The 12,167-nt window shown below is 37.4% G+C and overlaps 1 protein-coding gene across 1 annotated transcript in view; it reads left to right on the forward strand.

Moving 5' to 3' along the window:
- The first annotated feature begins 3,891 nt into the window (after nt 1-3,891).
- LOC107587764 (NADP-dependent malic enzyme-like) overlaps nt 3,892-12,167 on the forward strand; it is a 98,696-nt gene continuing 90,420 nt past the window's right edge. The window contains exon 1 of the mRNA XM_016275666.1: nt 3,892-4,036. Within this exon, the coding sequence (XP_016131152.1) occupies nt 3,908-4,036 (129 nt within the window). The 5' untranslated portion in view covers nt 3,892-3,907. The remainder of the gene's footprint in view (nt 4,037-12,167) is intronic.

The following is a 12,167-nucleotide window of genomic DNA, read 5'->3' on the forward strand; positions in this document are numbered from 1 at the left end:
AGGGTGAGTAATCCACAGCCTAATTTTCATTTTTGGGTGAACTAACCCTTTAACAATGTTGAAGATGAACAACTACTCAGGTTTTTAGACATAAAACATATCACATAATCCTCAACAGTGGTAACTCTGCTTCAGTGTTACTTTAACACTCTTGAGATTGGGACAGTATGTACTCTGAGCAGAGTAGATTTAACTCTGGGGATTTTGCTGTGTATATGGATCATTTGGGATGACTTGTAAATGTATTTGCTGTATTTTGTTATAGATTTGAGATATACATGTATATTTGTTTAAAAGATCTTCATGATACTAGGGGTATTACGGTAATACATGTTTTAATGAGCGCAGGTGTTGCTTGGTAGCACATGGCACTGAGGAAGGGTTAATACCCGAAAACGTTCTGCACTTGCACTTTTGCACTTCTTTGCACATATTTTTGTGACCTCTGAGCAAGAAATTTTGAGCTGTATTTGAATGAGTGCGATCTTTGTATAAATGTATTTAAAAATATACAGAACTGGCCAAATGTTAAAATATATTTACTTAAATATATTTCACTTATATTTCTTTGCATATTTAAATTTTCAATATAATAAATATGTTTAAGTATATCAAATATATATAAAAAGTTTGTACATGTATTTTATTGCCACTCGAAGTAAATGTTTTATATATGTTGGCATTTGAAAGTTAAAAAAATTATTGATATATATATATATATATATATATATCTCAAATTCTTGAATCGATTTTGCTTGACAATCCTCATAAGGCTGCGGTTCTCTCAGTTGTTTGTGCATCTTTTTCTTCCACACTTTTTCCTTCCACTCAACTTTCTGTTAACATGCTTGGATACAGCACTCTGTGAACAGCCCGCTTCTTTGGCAATGAATGTTTGTGGCTTACCCTCCTTGTGAAGGGTGTCAATGATTGTCTTCTGGACAACTGTCAGATCAGCAGTCTTCCCCATGATTGTGTAGCCTAGTGAACCAAACTGAGAGACCATTTTGAAGGCTCAGGAAACCTTTGCAGGTGTTTTGAGTTGATTAGCTGATTTGCATGTCACCATATTCTAATTTGTGGAGATAGTGAATTGATGGGGTTTTGTTAAATGTGAGCCAAAACCATCACAATTAAAAGAACCAAAGACTTAAAACTACTTCTGTCTGTGTGCATTGAATTTATTTAATACACAAGTTTCACAATTTGAGTTGAATTACTGAAATAAATGAACTTTTCCACGACATTGTATATATTTCCTTAAGCTGCACTGTTTACGAAGCACATATATGTTTATCATCCTTTGTCACCCTTGCCCTGTTGGTGTGTAGAGTGTAATGAAAAATTGACTGAGTGTGCTCCTATCTGAGCCTCATTGTGCTTTTATCTGAGCCTCTATATCACATTCTTGCCAAATTTATTGCTCCATTTATCTGTATTTAACTCTGTGTGACAGCGTTTGGACAGCTAGTGTTTGTCTTTTTGTCATGTAATTTACAACGCCTATGCCTCTCTGAAAAATAATCCTTTTAAGATATTTTTAGTTGAATAAATATTTGATAGATTTAGCAAGCTAGGATTATATTTAGTGACATCATCTCAAACCTGGCGCTGTCAGAGTCTGGTTTGCTCCTTGTTCTTGTTAATCATTTCCAGTCTATTTCTGACATGTTTAGTCACCTCATACATGGAAGAAAAAATTATACCCTATTTATCCTATTTAAACAGAGAAAGTTCTAGAATAGATAATATTCTGTAATATTTTCTATATCTATTTTTTTATATTTGTATTATGTAATAAAAAGCATTTCATATTAATAAATATAATTTTTTATATAAATGTATAGGGGTAAAGTTAGCTATTTAGGGTTAACAAATAGGTACTGTAATTCTGTAGAATGAAACTGCTGTGCATTTAATGCAGCAGGAAGTAAGGTACTGTTAAAATGGAGTGCGTCTCTGTTGTCTGTTTTGTCCAATGACACACCCCCCCCCCCCCCCCCCCCAAAAATGCACTTAACTTCACTATCTCCCTTATTTTGCCTGTGCAAGCCCAAGATAAAGTAACATGGGCCTGGGGCTAGAAGGAATGCACTTGAACAAGTTGCCCTTGAGTCACACTTCATACATTCAGGGAAGTGTTTGAAGGTCACAGAATATCCATTAGCTTTCCCAATGAGCCAGTTCCTTAATGCTGCATGATCTTTCAGTTCCTTAAAGTGCTCTATAGGTATCTATCCAGAACATTCCATTGTAAATTAACATTCTAGACAGGCTTCCTATCTACACATTTGTTCATATGGGAACAGTAATTGGTATGTGTGAGCAATTTTAACATTTTTGCCCCTGGCATGCAGTGTTGGATCAGGGCCAAATGCTCTGGCCTTTCAAAGCAGTCACAGTGACTAAGCATCTCTGTAAGAGGACCCTAACCACTTCTAAGTCTGTAAGAATGTACATACCATACTGTACGAACCAGATATTTTGCAAACTTGCACACACGTACTGTAGGCCAGGGTTCAGCCGGAGCACTCCTCTCAGACATGCTCATTATTAATCATTAGGAGACAGTTCAGCTGATTCAATGGCCTTGTGCACTGTAAGGTGAGTGAGGTAATGTTCACAGTGACACAAAGACACACACACTATCTAAAAGTCTATACTGGGAACAATAAGCTTTGTCTATTCAAAAATCTGATGAAGAGATAAACTGAGCCACACATGCAATAAAGTTTTGTGTGCAGTATGTCTGAGGTTGAGACTACCTTTTACCTAGACATATTGCAGTACATGTCTTACTCAGCAATTTTGGATTATTCAAAGCCATATTACCTCATCTGGAGCTATTTGCGAACTTCTGTTGCGAACTTGTGACCTTGCTTTGCTAGTCATCACCTGATACCATACCACCACACACCAGTTTGGTTCTGTTTTTTTGGTTCTGGATATTTCCATTAACTCTAAAACACAATGCAATTCAGCGCAAAATTCAAAATACAGGTAAATTAATATTAATAAAGTGTGCCCTATTTTTTACAGATTGTGTGTGTAAATTATTACCTATTGCAAACTGTTATGATTAAATTAAAATAAAATATCACAAATAAATGTAGGGTAGATTTTTCAGGATTGGTTTTATAAGTTAATTTCTAGGTTAGGTTAAAAACAGATTGAATATTTGTTATTGCCAAGAAAACTGCTCATTTAAACGCATTGCTAAGGTATTTTAGGGGGGGGGGGGGGGGGGCAAAAAAGAACAGACAGGGAAACACGAAACAGAACTTCCCCTGGCCAGCAGGCCCACCCCCCTCAGCCAAGAGTCTGAACCTGTGGTGGGGGGGGGGGGGGGGGGGGACAACATAGTCACATGTTGTCACTACTAAACCTGCTGCTAAACAGATTTGTATATGTAAAACAATACTACTAATAATTATGTATGTATTTACATATTACATTACATTAATACTTTTATTGCTTACCTGACATCTTGGCTATAGCAAAAATGTTATGCTGAGTCTCAGGTAAAATTCACAAAAGATATTCTAATTCAACAAATTATTGAACCAAGTATTTAAAACCAACATATAAGACCACTGCTATAGAAAACACTTTTGTGTATCGACTAAATCTAGCTCAAAATATTTCGACAGCTTTTGTGACAACTAGCCCCGGTCTGTTTTTTCCCCTGTTCCAACCATGGGACAGTTTCTTTGAAACCACGCGTGAAAATATTACATAAAACCTTTATGTTCTGCTTCAGATAAGATTTGCCAGTCTATTATCGACTTTTACAGCTAACAGTTTGGCGATAACAGCACACACGCAACCACTCTCTCTGTGTATCGTCTTCCTGTCTGATGCAGCGCGTGCACTTGTTGAGTTCAGCGCTATTTAAAGGGGAAGCAACATGGCACACGCTTTAGTCAAACAGGAATCTGTCGAGTGGGAGATGCAGAAGTCAACAGACCAAAGCAAGACCTTTGTTTACACGAAGAAGAGGGGGTATGATGTTACACGCAATCCCCACTTGAATAAGGTAAAAAGACATGGTTTTAGTAACTTTACAACGTTTTTTAAAAAATAACATTTTGTGTTGACTGTTTGCAAATACTCCAGCAAGGCAGTGGATATCAGTTTCGAGAGGAACTATATTTAGACTTAAAGGGCCACACACTTTCTTTGTCCGCGGTTGCTGTCTGTGTCAGAAGCAAGTCCGTTTGTAGTTTACAGGTGCTCGTGAACTGACGTTGGTCATGACCTGCCACCTTCAGGATCAGCTCACTGTGTTTTCTTTTAGTCTATATTTACCAGTTGTAATGTCCACACATATTGTTTTTAGGCCCCACATTACGCTATACTTCAACATAAAGAATAATACAAGACCTATAATCTTATGTTTATAATCTTTTGGTAAGATCAACAGCAGCCTCTGTCCAAGGTGCTGACCAGTGGTTGCTATGGCATCACCTTAAGAACTTGCTCTGGATGCAACAGTGATGCTGCAGAGTCCAAATATTTGCTTTGTATGTATTATATATGTACTGAATTGAAAACTAAAAATGTTTGTTTAGAAATGTTTGGTTAGAATTCCATTTACTAATGCATGTTCTTATACAGTGGGGCAAATAAGTATTTGATACACTGCCGATTTTTCAAGTTTTCCCACTTACAAAGAATGGAGAGATCTGTAATTTTCATCGTAGGTACACTTCAACTGTGAGAGACAGAATCAAAAAAAAAATCCAGAAAATCACATTGTATGATTTTTAAATAATTAATTTCCATTTTATTGCATGAAATAAGTATTTGATCACCTACCAACCAGCAAGAATTCTAGCTCTCACAGACCTGTTAGTTTGTCTTTAAGAAGCCCTCCTATCCTCCACTCATTACCTGTATTAATTGCACCTGTTTGAACTTGTTACCTGTATAAAAGACACCGGTCCACACACTCAATCAATCAGACTCCAACCTCTCCACTATGGGCAAGACCAAAGAGCTGTCTAAGGACACCAGGGACAAAATTGTAGACCTGCACAAGGCTGGGATGGGCTACAGGAAAATAGGCAAACAGCTTGGTGAGAAGGCAACAATTGTTGGCGCAATTATTAGAAAATGGAAGAAATTCAAGATGACTGTCAATCTCCCTCGGACTGGGGCTCCATGCAAGATCTCGCCTCGTGGAGTATCAATGATCCTGAGAAAGGTGAGGGATCAGCCTAGAACTACACGGGAAGACCTGGTCAATGACCTGAAGAGAGCTGGGACCACAGTCTCAACGGTTACCATTAGTAACACACTACACCGTCATGGATTAAAATCCTGCAGCGTGGGCAAGGTCCCCCTGCTCAAGCCAGCACATGTCCAGGCCCGTCTGAAGTTTGCCAAAGACCATCTGGATGATCCAGAGGAGGCATGGGAGAAGGTCATGTGGTCAGAGGAGACCAAAATAGAAGTTTTTGGTATAAACTCCACTCGACGTGTTTGGAGGAAGAAGAAGAATGAGTATAATCCCAAGAACACCATCCCAACCGTGAAGCATGGGGGTGGAAACATCATGCTTTGGGGGTGCTTTTCTGCAAAGGGGACAGGACGACTGCACCGTATTGAGGGGAGGATGGATGGGGCCATGTATTGCGAGATTTTGGGCAACAACCTCCTTCCCTCAGTAAGAGCATTGAAGATGGGTAAAGGGTGCTTCTACTAAATACTGAGCAAAGGGTCTGAATACTTAGGACCATGTGATATTTCAGTTTTTCCTTTTTAATAAATCTGCAAAAATGTCAACAATTCTGTGTTTTTCTGTCAATATGGGGTGCTGTGTGTACATTAATGAGGAAAAAAAATTAACTTCAATGATTTTAGCAAATGGCTGCAATATAACAAAGTGTGAAAAATTTAAGGGGGTCTGAATACTTTCCGTACCCACTGTATATATATTATTATTATTATTATTTATTTTTTTTAAATATTCACTCTTTGGAACATGCATTGCTCTCAAGTGTTCCAAAAATTACATCTAATTTGTTAGTAAAATAAAATCGCAAGAACTGCTAGTTCAGTGCCAACTTATAATGTTACAGTACAAACCATTGGCTCTTTTAACCTTAAAATTAACAGTTTCTGTTAACTAAAAAAAATGCTTAAGAGAAAATCTTTTGACGCTTACTCTAGAGAGTGAAATAACAGATTCTGGCCTTGAATGAAAACATTACTGACCTTAGTCAATTGAATGGTGTATTTATTATTTATTTAACACTGATAGTGTTTAGCTTTTGTTCTTTATTCAGTGTGAAGTCCTGCAATGAGCAGAGCTTGGCATGTTTCACTTACTTTTAATCTGCTACAAAACTACCAGTTGTTTGAGAAAACAGTTAAAGTGGTAGGGCAGCAATTGTTTTTTTTGCAACATTTTTTTTTTTTTTAATAATGCAATTCGGCGCAAAATTCAAAATACAGGTAAAACACCCGTAAAACACACTTTTGTGTATCGACTAAATCTAACTCAAAATATTTTGAAAGCTTTTGTGACAACTAGCCCTGGTCTATTTTTTCCCAGCACAGCATATATTTAAAATACTACCAATTTCTTTACTCGTTATCATATTAGCAGTTATATTTAGAGTTTATCATGTCACCGTTTGGCCCTTATTTGTAACTCGCTGTTGCTGATCTTTGGTCAATTTCTTTTTGAACTTTTCTAGTCGTTTGCTGCATGGGCGTGCACTCTGCACTTTTGTAAGGTGGACTGTACGTCCACTTGAACCATTTGTGTCAGTTTCCCATGCTGAAATGAGGGACCATAGTCTGATCAAACGTCACGTCTCTTGGCATTCAGCCACAGGTCAGATACTGATGACAACACAGCACACTGCCTGTCGTTAAGGTTAATGACTTCTAATCTGCACAAGAGATGCCACAGAATGAGATCATATTTTCAATCCAGGTGCACACTACCAGAAAGCTCTGAAAGGTGTCTTTATGTATACATGAATACATAGGGTTGGTTGAGGTATGAAGATCACGGGTTTGTGTGTTGTCTTGTTTTAGTGCACACTCCAGTCATTTCAGCTATGTTGACCCCGGCTAAAAAATAACATTTTTTTAGGACTATTAATGATGCAAAGGCACTCTTTAATCAAGACTGGTTATTGAAGTAAAACATTTTCAGTGACCCACTCATTATAGAGGTCATGATGCTGTTTTTTAAGAATATAGGCTGTGTTTTTATATCACTTTAATCTGAAAAGGTCTTTCTGTTATGGCAAGATGTTAAATATTTATAATCGACCTTGGATATTGAGTTCAAAAGCTTCTTACTGCAAAATAAACTAAGGGTTGACATGTGGCTCAGGGGCATGTTGCGGGCACAGTGTCGATTTCAATGTATTTTCAGTTGATGTGCTATTTTGTTTAGCCTGCTATATCAAATTTGAATGAAATAACTTATGATTGTATATGATTTCGAAAATAAAGTGCCCGTGTTTTTGCATTTAGAGGTGACACTTTATTACCCTCCATGGTCCCCTTTCCTGTAATTAAACAAAATCTTAAAATAATGGCTCTCATTAATGCAGCTCCTGTGTCTGTGGTGCTGGAAGTTGCCAGACTGGTGCCACAACTTAAAGCTAATGTGGTGCTTTGGGGTGTGAGAGCAGCTCTAACGCTTTCATGTTTTTATGACGTGGCTTTCCAGTTCCACCCACGTGCTTGCCTCTAATGAGCTAAATTCAGTGTTATTGTCTTGTTTTATAGACAGAGACGTGATTTAATGAGATTAATTAAAAGAGAGGCTCGAGTTTTGCTCCGTTTCTTTGTACGCTTGAGAATCAGCCTTTGCTGAAGGCATCAGGAAAATTGTGTGAAATGCGACATCTCTGACATTATAAAAGGAAAGAGGATTACATAAACAAAAGAATGAACCTTCAGCACAAAAGACTGTGCGCGATTGATATCACAATTTGCAGAGCGATTATCAAACCGCTAAAGAGCCTGTGTCATTACGTCAGACTCAAGGTTGAAGGCCATTCAGGGATGAATTAAGAATGGATGCAGAATGAAGAATTACATTATGTTGAATTAGAATGTAAGGAAATAACATGAACATAAACTTTTAGAAAAGTTTGGACAATCTTTAGATCTTGCATTGATTAGATTGATAGACAGACATAGACATACAGACATACAGACAGACAGATAGATAGATAGATAGACAGATAGATAGATGTGTCAGTTGGACATTGCTTGAGGTTTGTGTAATCAATGACATATCAATAATTCATCTGATGGGTCTTATTTCATGATTAGACAGTGATACTCGCTTGTAAATACAGTCCCACATCGAGTGAAACATTTGCTCTTTCATAGAACTCTCTGAAAAGCCAACCTCCAGAACTCATGACCCAAAACAAGGAAATTAAGAGAGAAGGTAGGAAATGACCCCTGAGAGGAGCTGTGCGAAGCCGTACACTCCGTACACTTTGGTTCTCCAGTGGCGCATTGTTGCCTTCCCATGGGCCCGGCAATCACAGTGCTTGAGTGTTCTCCTGTTTTCTCGCTCTCAGCTGCAGAGAAGCAGAGGACAACATGCTAATTGATGCTGTGGGCCTGTAGACGTAGAGGCCTCACATCCGCAAGCTGGAGTTTACTCTCAGTGCCCCTCCCCCGTATCCCCTCTGACCTCCTCCCTTCTCAACAGCCCTTCCCTGTCTCTGCCTGAAGTGCAGGCAGGATATTATCCTTGTGTTTGAGGGGAGGTTTGCACAGTAAGAGACGAGAGTGAGGAGAAAGAGGTCTCTGTGGAGCAAAGGAGAGAAAAAAGGAGCTGCCCTGCTCTCCACAGACCTCCTCTGTGTCTCTGCTTTATCTCTCATTAATGACCGCCTGTGTGAATCGAGGCCAACAGCGCTGGCCTCTGGCTCCGTGCCATGCCAAAGACCAAAAACGCAAACAACGCAGCACAAAACTCTCCTAGCATCCAAGCCTAGATCCTGTTTCACATGGGGAAATGTGATTTTAGGAGCACAGGTGACTAACAGATGCCCATTCAACTTGCGGTGGAAAACAAGAGCTCAGTTGGAAATGTGGCACCTTTTGGGCTGAGCACTGGAGACTTTAAGGCCCCCTCGTGGTTGTTATGTGTGCCAGTTGCCACCAAGTGTCACTGAGCTATTGTTAAAGACAAAGAGGTCTGGAATATCAAGGGAAATTAATCTGTTAGTATTCCCATTCATTTCAGTGGAGGTAGCTATGTGATTTACAATCTTTAGGAAAGCTGACGGCAAATGTTAAGTAAACTTACATTTATTCATGCAGACAAACCTCCACATCAACTGACAAACGTGTTCTAATTTATCTGATTCATTAAAAAAAAATGAAAACTCAAATCGGTCTATCTATTGATAACCTGTACTGTTATAATATAATTCACTGATAAATTGAATGGAGAAAATGCTTCTTTTTGCTGCTATGTTGTGTATTTCCAGCATCTACCAGCATGGGCTAAGTGGAATAGGCTAGCTAGAGCATTGACACAACTAGTTAGCATGCTTACTGGTACTTTCCCAGCACACATTTGTCCTGTTCTGTTTCAAATGTGGTGTGTTTAATCTCGAAGGGGGTTGAGGCTAGTTTTGCATTTAAATTAAGGTAAATATGGGTGAGGCAAATAAAATAAGCAAAACGTCAAAGGCTGTTAAGTGTAACCATGCGCAGAGCTTTTCATTTCTCTGTTATAAAGTAAAGCAGGTCAGTAGCATTTGGGTGCACAATTTGTCACAATTTCATTGTCTGCACGAATCAATTTAAATTCATAAAATTTAACTTTACTTAGTCATTGGCATTAGGAGAATAATTTTAATTATTAAAATTATTTAATAATAATAATAATAATAATAGAATTTATAGAAATTCACATTCAGATAAACATGTTGGAGATTCATGCATTATATTTTCATCCATTCATGTTTAATTTAGTGCTATGCTAAATGAAGAATTACTTTATTTCTAGTTCTATACCAGAAAAAAACCTACAAGCCAATTTACAAAAAATAATAAATAAATAATAATAAAAATAAAAATACTGTGTTAAGTGGAATGATTTCATTAATGAAAGGCAGTGCACATGGTCTGATATGTTGCGCTGCACTGTAAAAATAATTCCGTAAAATTTAGCTAAAAAAACGGCAGCTGTGGTAAAAAATACGGTAGCAACATTTTAGGTTTTACGGTTTTAACTTAAATTTACAGTTAAATACCGTAATTACATTAACTGATATAATGCTAATATACCAACTTATTGAAGTACTGAAATCTGTTTTGTACCTTTGTAATTACACTGATAACCACCAAATGCAGGTGGTGATGAGAAAGTCACATGATGAACCAAAGCCCATCACAAGCAGCTTTTAAATAATAACATACAGTGGGTACGGAAAGTATTCAGACCCCCTTAAATTTTTCACTCTTTGTTATATTGCAGCCATTTGCTAAAATAATTTAAGTAAAGATGTGTTTTTGAATTCTGCTCAGTCCTTTATATTTTCATTGTGTTCAATGTAATTTCATAGAAAGAACGTTCCTGAATTGAATTATGTTCCTTTCATCTTTTATATATATATATATATATATTTGAGTGTTGGCAGACATCATCATAACATTTCCATCTCTTTCCTTGCCAGATGCATTTTAAAAAAGAAATGCAGGTGTTTTGCTCAGAAAATTGAATGAATGTAAGTGCTTTTATTTCAATGCTAATGTTTTCATCTTTAGTTGCAGAAGGGTGCATAAAGTAAATCTTAATGGAAGAAAAAGCCAACTTTACGCTAAACCACAATGAGACCTGATTATAAAATTTCCCATGCCAGAAACTAATGAGATTGTTTCTAACATTAAAACTAACAGATGTTCTGTTGGCATCTCAAACATTTTAATTAGCTTCACTTCTAGCCTATAAGCTGTAGAAATGTTCTCAGGGAGTTGAGAATGCAACATAATGTCATGTTGTTATATTAAAGGTCCTTATTTTGATGGATTGTGTTGATGAGACCCGTTCACAACAAAGATAATAACTATAATGACAGATATAGTTAAATTTAAAACAATCAAAGAGTCTACTATAAGATCAAATAATAATATAATAATAAACAGGTTATCGTGCATTGGTGTGGACGCTGCGACATAGTTGTCTTTATAGTTATCTTTCTTGGTGCGATCAAGCCTTAAATCACAGAATACTTCATGTGTGGGTATTATTAGGACAGTGCCTATATACATTCAACAGATGCTTATAAATGTGTGTAGAGTCTGTATGCTAATGACAAGTTGATGAAACAGGACTCGTTTTGTTTGGACTAGAGAGCATGTAAGCTCTCAGGGAGGGTCAGGTGCTGCTGTCGGTAACCTCTTTCTAGGTGGGCTCCAACAGTGTGTATGTATGTATGGCAGTCCAGGTGTGCCCAGGTGCATATGGGAGATACTGACCACCCACAGGGCAGTGGTAAAGCATTCCAGCACTAGACGTGAGTGAAGTGGTTAAATGAGGAAAGTGCTCTACTGTTCACAGAGAGATTAAGTGCCAGTCACCCTTATCCAACTCTACACAGACACACACATGCATGCATGCACAGATCGCTCGGACTGCCTTCTGATTGCAATATCCAGGCTTATTTGGCCTTCAAATTTTTCTCTTTGACAAATTGTTAGCCTCCAGACAGTGTTTCAGCAGAACAGTATTTATAACTGAGACATGATGCAATTCATTAGTGTCATTTAGCTTGGAAATGGTTAGTCTCAGATATTAGAGTGCATTTTTAACATCATAATATGTACAGGAGGCATTTTAATCATATGTTCATGAAATGTGTTTGAACAATAAAAAATAAAAATCTGAATACACTGATTGTTTTGGCAACCCAATAGCAAAAAGTTCAGCATGGCTGGGCTTTTTCATGTGCAAATATTGAGGTAAAATGTATACCAAGTTTTTTAATAAGGAGAAACCTGATGAAACATTTAATTTGATTTGATGTAGTTAAAATAGTTCCTAGAAAATGTCTTTTATTTATAAGGTGCACAAGGCCACATAATCAGCCCATCATATGCTTTGCAGTTAAGCACAGTTCTCCTAGAATGTAATGACCTCTGTTAATAATAATTATATATATATA

Source organism: Sinocyclocheilus grahami, unplaced genomic scaffold (genome assembly GCF_001515645.1).
Source record: "Sinocyclocheilus grahami isolate Dianchi unplaced genomic scaffold, SAMN03320097.WGS_v1.1 scaffold96.1, whole genome shotgun sequence".
Lineage (NCBI taxonomy): Eukaryota > Metazoa > Chordata > Actinopteri > Cypriniformes > Cyprinidae > Sinocyclocheilus > Sinocyclocheilus grahami.